A 15000-nucleotide genomic window follows, 5' to 3' on the forward strand; every position below is an offset into this window, starting at 1 on the left:
GTTGTTGTGTTGTTGTGGTGTTGTTGTGTTGTTGTTGTGGTGTTGTTGTGGTGTTGTTGTGGTGTTGTTGTGTTGTTGTTGTTGTGTTGTTGTTGTTGTTGTGTTGTTGTGGTGTTGTTGTGTTGTTATTGTTGTGTTGTTGTGTTGTTGTTGTGGTGTTGTTGTGTTGTTGTTGTGGTGTTGTTGTGGTGTTGTTGTGTTGTTGTTGTTGTGTTGTTGTTGTTGTGTTGTTGTTGTTGTTGTGTTGTTGTGGTGTTGTTGTGTTGTTATTGTTGTGTTGTTGTGTTGTTGTTGTGGTGTTGTTGTGTTGTTGTTGTGGTGTTGTTGTGTTGTTGTTGTGGTGTTGTGTCTGCGCTGTGATCTGTATAAATCTACAGTAAAGCAGGAGAGCTGATTTATTTATTTATTTATTTATTTATTTATTTATTTATTTATTCTGTGTCTCTCTGCTTTAGTTTATAGTTTAATTTTCAGTCTCAGTCTTCATGTCGCTGTCGAATAGACAAATGATCTCTGCTCAATGATTGGTCGCTCCACAGCCAATCACAGGGCTGACTGTGTGTGTGTGTGTGTGTGTGTGTGTGTGTGGAGCTTTGAGGAAAGGTTCCTCTGCTTAGGTTAGGATTAGGTACATAGTAGTCCAGAGTCCAGTCCAGAGTCCAGTCCAGAGTCCAGTCCAGAGTCCAGTCCACAGTCCAGTCCAGAGTGTTGCAGTAATCTAATCTACAGGAGATGAATGTTCACTGAACAAAAGAAAAACTCACTCACTGTAAACCTCTCTGTCTGAAAAACTGATGTGTACACCATCTCAGCAGATTTAGTGTCTCACACACACACACACACACATGCAGAAAGAAAGAAAGAAAGAAAGAAAGAAAGAAAGAAAGAAAGAAAGAAAGAAAGAAAGAAAGAAAGAAAGGAAAGAAGTGAATGAGGAGCTGAACAAATACAGAAATAAATGGAAGGATGGATTTATCATTCAATCTGGGCATGGAAACTCATCTCTCTCTCTCTCTCTCTCTCTCTCTCTCTCTGAGATGACACACCCCCAGTGAGGCAGATCAGTGTGTTTTTTTTTGTGACACCTGTGGAAGAGAAACAGCTGGATGAACCTCTGGACCTCTGTCCTGGTGTTCCAGCAGCAGCAGTGCAGTGTGAGTGTGGAGCTCAGTGAAGGGTCATGAGACGGAGACGTGTTCTGACAGGAATTTCAGACTCTTGGCCTTTGCACCCTCTACAAATAGCTCCATTTGCTCTTCTTTAATCACTTTTTGCCATCCTTTGACCTGATTTCATAAATGAAAAGCTGTCCGCTCGCGGGACTGAGCTAAAACACGAGCTCCGTTATCACAGAGAGGAAAGAGGAGAAGTGACACGGAACCCACGTACGGCCTCAGAGCCACGGCACTCAGCACTAACTAGCAGACAGTTTCAGCAAACCAGCCATGTAACTGTGTGTGTGTGTGTGTGTGTGTAAGCTCATGAGGAAGAATATTTATAGTGCATGAGTATAGAGAGGGGGAATGTGGTATAGCTCGGAGAGGGCAATAAAGAGAGAGAGGAGGATGAAAGGATATTTACTACCCAAACAAGTAGTAAAGTCAAGTTTATTTATGAAGCACATTTAAACACAACAGATGTCTACTAAACTGAAGTCAAATTAATTCAAGCTGAAAAAGGGGAAATATGGCGGTCCGAGCGCTCCAGAAAGCACTAGACGGCTTTCGCGTGACAAATCCCAGTTTATTGGAAGTGTGTGATTGTGTAGTGTGATATGAGGATTTGGTAGTTAATAACAGACACACACACACACACACACGTATATATTGTAGTTACTGTGTGTAATAAAGTGTTTGATGATTAAATTGTAGTAAACAGCAAAGAAACCAAAATGATGATGAATGATGAGATGCTGAAAAGGTTCTGAGTAGAACTCTCAGACACACACTTCCATAACTAAGAGCTTCTGGGGAACCTCTGCTCTCAGGGACGTGTTCAGCTCGAGTACCTTAAAAGGGGAAAGATCCTAATGATCAGAGTCGAGTTACACAGTTCCACCTTCAGGTTCATAAAACGAGGTTGCCAGATCCTCAGTGGAACCTGTGCAGGGTACCAAGCTCCAGAGCTCCACCTTCTATGTTGTAAAGATTTCTTCTTGTGCAAAAAAGACAAAATAGAACAAAAAAAAAAGTCCAGAGTTATGAGGAACACATCATTAAACCAGAAGAACATCGACCACAACAAGCCCACAGCACCACATCGTCTCCTCCCTCCTCAAACACACACTCAACATGCCAGATGCATTGGTTAGGGTGAAAACTGTTCACATATTGGGGGGTGAAGCCATCAGATCAGATCAGATCAGATTAGATCAGATCAGATCAGATTAGATCAGATTAGATCAGATTAGATCAGATCAGATTAGATTAGATCAGATTAGATCAGATCAGATCAGATTAGATTAGATTAGATTAGATCAGATCAGATCAGATCAGATCAGATCAGATCAGATTAGATCAGATTAAATTAGATCAGATTAGATTAGATCAGATCAGATTAGATTAGATCAGATTAGATCAGATCAGATCAGATTAGATTAGATTAGATTAGATTAGATCAGATCAGATCAGATCAGATCAGATCAGATTAGATTAGATCAGATTAGATCAGATCAGATTAGATCAGATCAGATTAGATCAGATTAAATTAGATCAGATTAGATCAGATCAGATGAGATCAGATCAGATCAGATCAGATCAGATCAGATCAGATTAGATTAGATCAGATCAGATCAGATTAGATCAGATTAAATTAGATCAGATTAGATCAGATCAGATTAGATCAGATTAGATTAGATCAGATTAGATTGGATTAGAACAGAACTAAAGCAAGGCAGCATAAACACTTCTCAGTTTGGTGAGAACTCTCGGTCAGAGCCAGCATGGAAACTTTCTCCTGCCAGAGAGAAGTGTCAGGAGGCCAGCACTGAAATGAGAGAGGATGTAAACCTCCATCTCCTGGGGCTATAACCACACCAAACACCAGCGAAAGTGTGGCCAAAGAGCAGCCAAGAAGGACGAATTTAATATCTGACACGATTCCTAGGGCATCCGCTCGCGAGTCGCAGCAAAAGAGCTCGCCGCTTTCAGACCAGCCAAAATGTGAGTCAAAGTCCCCTCAGAACCTGTACACCGGTTCTAGAGTGGAAAAGCAGATGGTTTCGCCTTTGAATAAAGCAGCTTGTGCATACATAACGTGGAACTTTGCAATCCAAAGCCTGGCATTAATAGAGCGTGGACGATTCCTTCACAGATAGTTCTTTACCCTCCGGATCTCATCCGACAGCTCAGCACTCGGCTGGCTCCCCCCGTACGGGTTCTCCAAGGAAACTGTAAAACGAGGCAGAACACTGAAAAAATGACCGCGGGGGTTGTATAATCAGGAGATATTAAAGGACGTGCGACACGCTTCGAGCCGGAGTGTTTGTTGTAGAAATGAAGCTGGAGATAATGAGAAGCCAGAAAGATCAAGGTGTCTTGATTAAAAGTTATTATATGATTAAAAGTTACAACATCATTAAAATAGATTAAAGGTGACGAAGCCATGCACGAGTGAGAGTGTGAGCATGCAAAGATCTCGCGCAAAGATCTGTTTTATACAGAACGCTAACACGGTCATGAAGTTTTACAGATTGGAGGTTTTAGCAGATTAGTGGTGAGGAGGAGACGTGTGGTCCAGCGAGCCTCCAGAACACAGCCACTTAGCAGAGTGACCAGTGATGTCAGCTGTGTTCTGAATGCCATCTCACCGACACGCTGCCAAACCCTAATGCTCCCAAACTGGCACGCTGTAGGCGCCAAGGACTTTATTTTGCAAATGAGGTTTGGAAATATGAGAGGCCTTCAAGCTGAGAATAAAAAGCAAGTTTACAGAATCCATCCGAACAGTGAGGAGAAAACGAGAGCGTTCTGAAAGAGCAAATAAATCACTTACCTCGACATCAGCGTGGTATGTTTTCAACAATTTTACATATCTAATGGCTTAAAGATAGCAAAGTTAAAAACGTGAGCGTGAACGATTTTAAAAATGAGCCAGAAATGTCTAAAAAAACAAATGACAATTGCTTCATACTGACCTTGCTACAATAGGAAACTAGCCAGTGCTGAGGCATGACGGTTAGCATTAGGTTTAAATAAAGATGATACAGCAGTATGATGTGTGCAGTTTATTCCTCCAACAGCTGCTTAATGACGTTTTTAAATGACATGCTAATGTGGGACGGAGGATATTAGTGAAATGGGTCTGGCTAGCTAGCTTTCATCTTCATGTTCTTGAGTGGAATTTTTTTTGATAACACTGAGAAACTTTTTGATCTTGAAATGATATGAAAGGATTTTCAGCAGCTGGTCTTTTAACCCATGAATAATTCAGTGGTCTTGATACTCGATACTGATTCTCAATGCTCTTGCGATCCTGCGATGTTAGGGGTCCAAGCACCGAATGCAGCTCCTGGACCTTCTTTTCGTTAAGACTCTTAACAAACAAACATCCTGTTAAAGGTGTAACTCTTTCTCTTTCAGCTCGTAAACTGAAGAAGATTGGCCAGCTGAAGGTTCCAGAAGAGGAGGGTTCGGTTCTATCGATGGTGTCCGGTTCCGGTTCAGTTGAGCTGATCCAGAATCAGTCACCTAAACCGGGTCTGACGTTCCACTCACAGCTCGTCTTCCTCAGCATCCTGGAGTCCATCGAGCCTGAAGTGGTGAATGCGGGGCATGACCACGCCCAGCCCGACTCTGCCGCCGCACTCCTGACCAGCCTTAACGAGCTTGGAGAGAGGCAACTCGTTAAGGTGGTCAAATGGGCCAAAGGACTGCCAGGTGAGTCACAGGAAGCAGAACAGACACACAAGTGTGTACACACGGAAAGGTACATGACAGGTAAGAGTGTAAGACGTGACCAGGTAACCATTTCACCACAGGCGAAAAACAGGGCAGTTAACCATGTAAACTGTACAGCAGGTAAGCAGCAGATTTAACAGACCATGTAGCTAAATAAATTCTAGTAGATGATTTTGCAAGCTAGAAGCAAATGATCAAGTGAATAGACATATAGATATCCAGGTAACCTACAGACATCCAAGTAACCTACAGAGACAGCTCATCAAGGTGCTTCAGTAGAGCAGGCAGGTGAAGGCAGTGAGGCAGGGCGCTGGCAGACAGACAGCACAGGTAACCTCCACAGATATTTATAGTGCAGGTAACCAGGTAACTGTCTGAACAGGTGGAAACATGTGGAACATGATGATTCTTACAGCAGGTAGCTTAGCAGTTTGTAAACAATCAGAGCTATTTGAACAGGTGATTTCATGTGCAGGTAATTAGATGAGTAATAACAGACAGTCAGGTGAGATGTTGAGCAGGTAAAGAGGTGGAGCACACACGCAGATCCTCCACCTCCAGATGGGTTTCCAGGTGAAGAGGCAGCCAGCAATAATACTGGGGCAATAATAAAGGCACTAGGGCATAAATGCAGGCACTGGAGCAATAATACAGGCACTGGGACAATAATGCAGGTACTGGGGCAATAATACAGGCACTAGGGCATACATGAAGGCACTGGGGCAATAATAAAGGCCCTAAGGCATAAATGTAGGCACTGGGACAATAATACAGGTACTGGGGAAATAACACAGGCACTAGGGCATACATGAAGGCACTGGGGCAATAATACAGGCACTGAGGCAATAATGCAAGTACTGGGGCAATAATACAGGCACTGGGACAATAATGCAGGTACTGGGGCAATAACACAGGCACTAGGGCATACATGAAGGCACTGGGGCAATAATACAGGCACTGGGACAATAATGCAGGTACTGGGGCAATAACACAGGCACTAGGGCATACATGAAGGCACTGGGGCAATAATACAGACACTTACCTGCTATCATCATCAGCTAAACACCAGCTATTAACCTGGTAAGCAGGTGAGGAATATAGTAGGAGATAAGGTCAATTCCTTGTTAATAGACATGTTAATAGATCACAGATACACACTGGAGGATTTATAAAGGTTACCATAGAAACAACAGGCAACAAGTTCAGAGAGCAGGTGATTCAGCCATCATGACAGGGATGTCATGTCAACACCAGTTTGTTCCTGCTCAAACTGGTGTGTGAAGTCCTGAAAGGCTAAATTCAGTTAAAGGGTGGATTTAGCACAGATTAGCGCTTTGATAACCAAAAACCCTCACCATTTCTTAGAAACTGTTAAAAACATGATGAGAGAAGAACTGGCAACAAGATGTGGAGGTGAGCTGCTGAGAAAATCTGCAGTACAGGTGAAATTACATGCTAATCACCGCTAGCATCAAACCTCAGGTACATCCCTCAGCTCACAATAAACTGAAACTTTACTGGACTAATAATAATAATAATAATAACAATAGTTATAATAATAATAACAATAATAGCAATAATAATAATAATAATAATAATAATAATAATAATAATAATAATAATAATAATAATAATAATGCAGGTTTTTCTGTTGAGTTTTGTGAACTGCTTTGTGATAAAGTGGAATAATCAGAGGAGATGTAGCAGGTCACTGACAGAACAAATTGTTGGTTGAGTTATAAATGAAACAATTTTTCCTAAATTGTTTTTTTTTTTTGTCATAAATGGAGTTTGAAGAAACTTATTTGCAAGTACAATGTGGAAATTGGGCTGCGTTAGAGATGTTACTGAATAATAAAGGAGGTTAAAATGGCCTCGGTTTCTGATCTCTGATCCTCTAACAGTGAAAACACACAGTTTAGCATGGATGAGAGTAAACACACACACACACACACACACACACAACCTCGGTTGAAGTGCGACTTTAAGGATCTTCTCTGGAGAACCCTGTGAGAGAAGAAGCCAGGCTTCTGAACAGGATTCTTCTGTTAGTTTTATTCCTCAACACACGGAGAAGTTCTGCCTCTGAGCTGCTAAAGCTGATAAGTTTTCAGAAAGCCGGTAACTCAGAGCTCCATAAAGATCAAGTTTATCATTAAAAAAATCATCTAAAAAGATAAAGTGAAGGTTTGTCCCGTGGAGAAACCAGCTTCATCCTCAGAATTTGTGAAGTTCTTCTTGATGCAGTTTTGTCCTGTCTGATTATCTCAAGCTGGACCAAACCCTGGATACCCTCAGGGTTTAAAAGCCCCGCAGTGAGACATGCAGGACCTTTAAAGTGCTCTGCTGCAGACCTCCAGAATGAAACTCGGCTATTAATTTCTGGGTCCATTGAGGGAAAACTCGGTGAAGGGCAGCGCGAATGATACGATGGAGCTGCACTACAGACTGAGTTGATATTGTTCCACTGTGTCCTCAAATACACGGCGTGATATTAAACACCTGTTGGTGAAACTCCGATCTTTAAATCTGTAAATGGAAATGGCTTGAGTGGGCGTGTCTGGGAGTCCAAAGATGAAAGATGTACAGTATATACTGTATGATCATGTCTTAGCTGTCGAGGAGCAGTTGCATGAATTTCATTTAGTTAACTAGCTAACAAACGCGGAAAGAAGATTTTACTTTTAAAGCACAAACATAAAGCCATAAAAGAAGAAAGAATGCTCCTTAATATCACGGAATAAACGTGAGACAGTGGAAGTGGAAGATTAGCTCTAAAGAATTCCACCATTTTTCTGCACTAATCATTTTTCCACAGCTCCAGGACTGAGAATAAATTCTTTGTAAAAGAGAAAAAGATTGATGACATTTTGTTTGTGTTGCTAAAGTAAATTGGTTATTACCATCTAGCTAACAACTTTCCATACACACAGATTGTGAATGTTCCTCCATCTTTTTGTCCAATAAATTTGAAATACATTCACATTTCTGGTATTTGGCAGACACCCTTATCCAGAGCAACTTACATTTCTATCTCATTTTCTATAATTGAGCAGTTGAGTGTTAAAGGCCTTGCTCAAAGGTCCAGCAGTATCTTGGTAGAGCTGGGATTGAACTCACAACCTTCCAATCAGTAGCCCAACACCTTAACCACTAAGCTACAACACAAATAGCTGGATGACTGGTTCATGAAGTAAATTACAGAAAAAATTCCACCCAAGAAACTACATGGAAATGAAAGTGTTTGATTTTATGTGGAGTTTGCGTTAGCGTGTATAGACTCGGAGACGGTGCTGTAGCATGATCGAGAACGGGACGAACCTCGGGATCTGACAGTAACCCGGTTGCTTATGTTTCAGGATTCCGTAACCTGCACGTGGACGATCAGATGACGATGATTCAGCATGCCTGGATGGCCGTGATGGTCTTCGCTCTCGGGTGGAGATCGTACAAGAACGTCAACGCTCGCATGCTCTACTTTGCTCCTGACCTGGTCTTCAACGAGTCAGTGTTTATTTCTTGTTATGCCTTTCTTTATCTCTCTCATCTGTTTTTCTTTTCTTTTCTTTTCTTTCTTTTCATTGATTCAGAACTTTCTACACTCATTTCCATTTAAATGTCTTTTCCTTACGTTTCTCCTACTTCCACTTTCCCCTCATCTCTTTATTTCTTGTCTTTTCTCTGTGTTCTATCTGTATCTCTGGCTGTAGCTTGTATTTCTCTCTCTGTTCCACTGTCACCTGCACTATTTGTTTTCTCGTGATCTATAAATCTATAAAGTTTAGTGATCTATAAATCTATAAACTGTAGTGTTGTGCAGCTCTTTTCCTCCCCACATCTTTTAATCTCTTCACTTCCTCCACCCAGTCGTTCAGCTCTCCCTTCATCTCTCAGTCCATAAAATCACCAAACACTTGTTTTATTTTCCTGAAGATTTGCAACTGCAACTTTTTTTTTGTCCAAATCTCTGTCTCTGTTTCCCTCATCAAGTTTTCTCCTCTCTCTGTCTCTCTCTCTCTCTCTCTCTCTCTCCCCTTCATTGTACTCTCATCTGTTTATTGTTTTTACTTCATCCAGTCATTTTTTACTGCTTGTCGTTTTACCCACATCCTTACTCCTCTCTCTGCCTCTTTATCCCCACATTTCTCTTATTTCCCCTCGTTCTCCATCCGTCTATCTCCATGTCTGCTCTACTCTCTTGCTTCCCCTTGGACAGAAAGACTGAAATGAAAAAAAGCAGAAAGACAGAGTGGAGAAAGAGAGTGAATTGGGGGAATAATTAAAGACAGGATGGTTGGATGTAGTCTGATGATGAAGTGCTTGTTTGCAGGCAAAATGAAACTGAAATGAAAAAAGCCAACATTGTGGATGCCATCCAGATAGAGTCATTGTTTTGTGTGTGCTTGCCAGCGACCTGTCAGGATCCTTGCCAACTCCTCCACATGAGCACCTCCTGAACTTATCTACCTGTGACTACCCCCTCGAAACCCACAATCCCCTCCCCCACCACCACCCCAGCTGTCTGTCACCCAGTTCATCTGTCTGTATACTGCCACCCCATCCCCACACCAGTAACACCTCAGCTGCCTATCCTTCACTGACTGAAACCCATCTACCTGTTCAGACCCACCTGCCCGTACCTACCCACTTCCCACCCCACCTTATCTGCCCTTCATGCTTACCTCTATCCAATATCCATGTTCTCCTCGCTGTGTGCTAGCTACATAGCTTCCCTTCCACACCCACCCCAGCTGCCCCTGCATACAAATCCTAACCCCACCTGTCCATCTGCCCACCTATGCCAGCTGTCTATCTACACCCACGCTATCTTCCCACCCATGTCCTGACCACAGTTGCTCCTAAGCATGCACTTTACACAGTTTCACAGATAAACCGAACCCTCTGCAGTGACCAAAAACAAAGACACAGATGAGAAAAATGAAAAAGGAGAGTGATGGAGAGACTCTAGTCTCCTTCCAGCATAGATTCCCAGGGCCAAACCTGCATACGTTTAGCCATGTGGGAGTATTGAGTATCAGAAGTCTATTAAAATATGGACAGAAAATGTTTCCACCTAAAGATCACGACATGCTCAGAGTGAAGGAGTAATCTTTTCAAGATCAGGAAAAAGCATCATGATTTAAATTGGGTAAAATGTGAAGGAGGTTTATTTCCAGGCCAAGCGAACTTTATGCTTGACTAAAAGCAAGGGAAAGGTAATCATGTCCATTTCAATAAGGCTGTTTTATGTTCCCTCAGGAACAGGCTTCCAAAGTTTAGAAAAGCACTTCAGAGGTCCAGCAGAGCAGACCAGAGCAGACTGCCCACCTCACCAAGGAGGTCACGATTGGTTCCTCGCTTTGTCTCCCAATAAAAGATTGTGTAATTCAGTGACCACCCAGCATGACCAGAGACCGGAATACATCCCTGTCCCCTCTTGAAGTGTGGCACCACTTTCTTTAAACAAAAAACACACTTTCATCTACTCCGACTTCCTGTTTATTGCCCCAGTGTACTATTCTAAAAAACACCAGTGTTTCGGACTTTCCAGAGGTTTCTTCATGGTGATTTTGGTGGCACCTTTGAGGAAGCAAGAGCCGGCTTCGGTATGACGTGGTAAAATGGGGGTAGATCTCGGATAGTATCCCAGATTAGGCTGATGTTCTGGTTGTTTGTGATCTCTGGACTGGTTGGTCTTCAAAAACGAAGGAAGACCCACAGATGACCAAAACATGATTTGTTTGCTCCACCCCTGAGTTTCCAGGAAGTGCTGTGGTACGGAATGAAACAAGTCCCTTCTGGTTTGGAACGAGCCTAAAGAGCCTTTCCCACAGAGGCTCAGGAGGAGGTTTGGGAAATAAACCCCATCGTTTCAGCATAGCGAGGTGAAGCTGACAGTAATGAGACCAGCCCCAGTGCCATAGGGTTTATATATTTGGAGCATAATGATGCAAAGTGCAAAATAAGTTGCCGTGGTAAAGATCATCCCGAGGACTTAATGGCGGCTTTGTTCCTGAGGGTGAAGGCTGAGTCTGGTGTGGAGCGAAGAAACTGCTGATGGATACGCAATTAAATTGAAAACGACGGTGAAGCTGCATCCAGATCTTAAAGACATTGTGTGTTTTTTACAGAACTGTAATGTACCCCGTTGTCCCCTCAGCCCAGGGGTGCTTTATTAGGCAGGAAGTGCTCGCTGTCTGGACGTCTGCTGCGCTACTACATGACCAGTGGTGTTTACAAGTACAGGAAGACATGGCTAGCAGTTTAGCATGAGAGATTAGCACACAGTAGCATGACTGATCTTCATAGCCTTTAAACAGTGATTAGGCCACGCCTCCTACCTGAGCCAGGAACGACACCAGCTGGTGAAGGGGCTGTTTCATTTAGAGACGTAACCCTTCTGAATTTCTGTTCTACCCTCGTCTGTTTTTCATCTTTATCTCTCACTTCTTCTCCCCCATTCTTCTTTCCCTTCTCTTCTTTCTATCCATCTCTCTCTCTCTCATTTTTTCAGAATAAAGCCTCTGACTTTTCTCGTTATCTTTTTTCCAGATCCCTCTCTCTCTCTCTGACATTAAATCTGTATTTCCCATGTTTTTGTCTATCTGTCTCTCTATCCCTCTCTATCTATCCTTCTTATTTTCCATCATCTACTCATTCTATTCTGTCACATTCCTCTCTCTTCTGTGTGTTTGTGTTTTCTTTCCAGATATCCACCTCGTTCCTTTCCATTTTTCTTTCTTTCTTTCTTTCTTTCTTTCTTTCTTTCTTTCTTTCTTTCTTTCTTTCTTTCTTTCTTTCTTTCTTTCTTTCTGTCTTTCTTTCTTTCTTTCTTTCTTTCTTCGCTCTCTCTATTTGTCTATTTCTCTCTCTCTCTCTCTCTCTCCCTCCCTCTTTCTGTCTCTCTCTCCCCTGTCTCTCTCTCTCTGTCTCGCTCTCCCCCCCTCCCTCTCCGTCTCTCTCTCTCTCTCTCTCTCTGTCTCTCTCTCCCTCTCTCTCTGCGCATGCGTGAGTGAGTGGGCGGAGCATTGCGAGTGTGGGAGCGTGCTTGCGTGAGAGCGTCTTTTGTAGCTTTAATTTTCTTATTTGCATTTCCTCTTTTTCCTTTTTTTCCCCTTTTTTCTGATTACAATTTCTTTTTCTAAGCTATAAGAAATAGTTTTGTTAGTGACACTTTGGGCCTTTTTTCTCTCCTAGACTTGCCATGTGTGACCCTTTTTTGGGGAAGCATGGTGACCCGGGGTGTTCAGGGTTTAAACACGCTCACGTGGCATCATGGTGTTAAAGTGGAGTCCGCAGCCACTGTAGAGGATGTGTGTTTGGCTATAGGGGAGGCTGTAGGCCATGAGTGTATCCTGTCTGCCTCTAGAATGAACTACACAATGGTGGTGTTTCTTAATACTGTTGAAAAAGCTACTGAGTTAGTATGAAAAAAGTAATAATTAAAGGAGCGCTTACTGACGTTCTCCCGCTTTCCATGCCATCAAAAAAAGTCACCCTTTCCAATGTCCCTCCGTTTATCAGTGACGAAATTTTACTGGAAGCTCTTTCTCGCCACGGCAAACCTGTCTCTTCAATTAAAAGAATCCCGATCACAAGTCAGTCACCATTACTTAAACACATTGTTTCTTTCAGGAGATTCATGTACATGATCATTAAAGACGACGCCAAGCTTGATATCGCCTTTAATTTTCACGTAGACGGTTTCGATTATGTAGTATTTGCCACTACAGGAAGAATGAGGTGCTTATGTTGTGGCAAAGAAGGTCATCTAGTCCGCAATTTCCCTGACTGCGGCACTAACTCGAGGGATATCATTAATGAACCAGCAGCGCAACAGCCAGCCGAGATGGACCAGGCCGAAGCAGACCCAGTGGTGGAATCGCCGAGGGAGCAAACGGGTGCGGATGAGTCAGCTAAAGCCAGGTCTGTCTCGGCAGACAACGTGGACACAGGTACGAGACACGGCGGAGAATTAGCTAATGTAGAAAATTCAGAGGTTGAAACTGATGCGGTAGAAAGCATAAACGTTGCCAAAACTAATATACACTTGACAGTAGTTAATGATGATGGCATTGAAATGGCGGCAGAACAAGAACTGTTTAAAGCTCCTATGAAAAGGAAAAAGAGTAATAGAGATGACGGTCCTAGACTCGTTAAGAAGGCAGATGTAGCAGAAAGTGATGAGCCCAATACGGAAAGTGAAAGTGAATTGTCTGACTCCAGCGTCTCATTATCACAGGCTGAGGGCTCGAGCAGGAGTTATAACGCTGAGAACATTAAACTGTTTTTACAGTCAACTAAGAATAGGAGGGGGGTGCGGGTTATTGAATATTTTCCCGATCTACACCAGTTTACCGAGAAGGCAAAGCACTTAATGGCAGAGAGTTGTTTTACAAATAAAGAAGTGTACCGACTGAAAAAAATAGTGAGGAAACTTACATCGGAAACGAATGATGAAAGTAAAGAAGTGTAGAGACGATAGAGAAAAAAGTGTGTTATTTTTCATATGGTGCTTAACCCTTGTTTTACTCCTGATGAGTCCAGATTGCCACCCTAAACCTGAACGGAGCAAGGGACTGTAAAAAAAAGAGCAGAGCTTTATGAAGTACTTTCACAGAAGAAAGCAGACATTGTATTTCTACAAGAAACACACACTGATGCTAAAAACATTATAGATTGGAAGAAGGAATGGGGAGGAGTCTCTATTTTTAGTCACAACACCTCTGTTAGTGGTGGGACTGCAATCCTCTTCTCTAAAAACTTTAGTCCAGAGTCCTATGAAGTCAACGAAATTGTTAAAGGCAGATTGCTGAAAGTTAAAGCAAAGGTTGACATGTATGTTTTTGTTTTTATTTGTGTATATGTGCCGACAGAAGCAATTGGAAGGCTGTCTTTTTTAAGGAAACTCTCAGAAACTCTACAAGGTTGTAGTGGAGAGGAGTATTTGTTTTTGGGGGGGGATTTTAACTGCACTGAACAGGACATGGACAGGAACCATGTTGAACCGCATATGGCATGTTGTAGAAGTCTTAAACAGCTGATTGACACACATGACCTGAGTGATATCTGGCGAAAGCTAAACGGCAGCAATAGGAACTATACCTGGTTTCACAAACACGATAATTTCATGTCTGCAAAGTCAAAGTCAAAGAAGCTTTATTGTCACTTCAAGCATATATATCAGATGCAGTACACAGTGAAGTGAAACAACGTTCCTCCTAGACCAGAGGTGCTACACAGAACACAGACAAACACACTGAACACAGTACAGTGATGCAGACAAACATAGAGCTATAACAGAGATAAAAAATAAACTATAATTTAAAAATTAAAATTAAACTAAAAAAATTAAACTACACTTAAGGTGCAGTCTTTAAGAACTAGACATATAACAGAAGTGCACAGGAAGACAAGACAAGACAAGACAGTGCAGACAAACAACATATAGGCCGACTTTGTGCAATGAGCAAGACAATATGCAAAGAACAGTGTATACAGTGACTGCAGATATTAAAGCGACACATGTAAACAGGATTAATATAAATATATATAAATGTAAAGTGGCATGCAGAGGGGCTAGATCGGTCCTATGTGTTTAAGCATCACCTGAGTATTTGTAAAAAGGTTTTTATCACCCCAATAGCTTTCTCAGACCACTGCATGATACAAGGTATTTTTGTTTTAAGCTCAATCAAACCAAAAAGTGCATATTGGTACTTCAACTCTGCACTGTTGGATGATAAGTTTTTCCTTGATTCTTTTAAGTTTTTCTGGGAAGATTTTAGGTTGACAAGGAACTCTTTTAGAGCTGTTCAGCAGTGGTGGGACTATGGCAAAATACAAATCAGACAATTTTGTCAACAATACACTTTTAGTGTCACTAGAGAGCTAACACGATCTATGAAAGATTTAGAAGCTGAAATCACCCACTTGCAAGAGCTAGTGGAGGTAACAGGAGGCGAGACGTTTGCAGGACTGCTAGCTGCAAAAAAGCGTCAGTGGCTGGATATGCTTGAAGCGAAAGCACAGGGGGCTTTGGTCTGGTCATGTTTTCTGAATGTGAACCAATTGGATGCACCGACTAAATACTTCTTCAGCC

At 42.2% G+C, this 15000-nt stretch overlaps 2 protein-coding genes across 3 annotated transcripts in view; both read left to right on the plus strand.

The window, feature by feature from the left end:
- ar (androgen receptor) overlaps positions 1-15000 on the plus strand; it is a 165042-nt gene that overhangs the window by 136067 nt on the left and 13975 nt on the right. Inside the window, exons 4-5 of the mRNA XM_058382830.1 lie at positions 4581-4877; positions 8258-8402. Of these exons, the coding sequence (XP_058238813.1) occupies positions 4581-4877; positions 8258-8402 (442 nt within the window). The remainder of the gene's footprint in view (positions 1-4580; positions 4878-8257; positions 8403-15000) is intronic.
- Positions 11786-15000, plus strand: part of LOC131348153 (uncharacterized) — a 6038-nt gene continuing 2823 nt past the window's right edge. For both annotated transcript variants that reach the window (XM_058382832.1, XM_058382833.1), the window contains exon 1: positions 11786-15000. This exon is cut by the window's right edge and continues 1552 nt beyond it. In XM_058382832.1, the coding sequence (XP_058238815.1) occupies positions 12325-13374 (1050 nt within the window). In that variant the 5' untranslated portion in view covers positions 11786-12324 and the 3' untranslated portion in view covers positions 13375-15000.

Source organism: Hemibagrus wyckioides, linkage group LG28, assembly GCF_019097595.1.
Source record: "Hemibagrus wyckioides isolate EC202008001 linkage group LG28, SWU_Hwy_1.0, whole genome shotgun sequence".
Taxonomy (NCBI): domain Eukaryota; kingdom Metazoa; phylum Chordata; class Actinopteri; order Siluriformes; family Bagridae; genus Hemibagrus; species Hemibagrus wyckioides.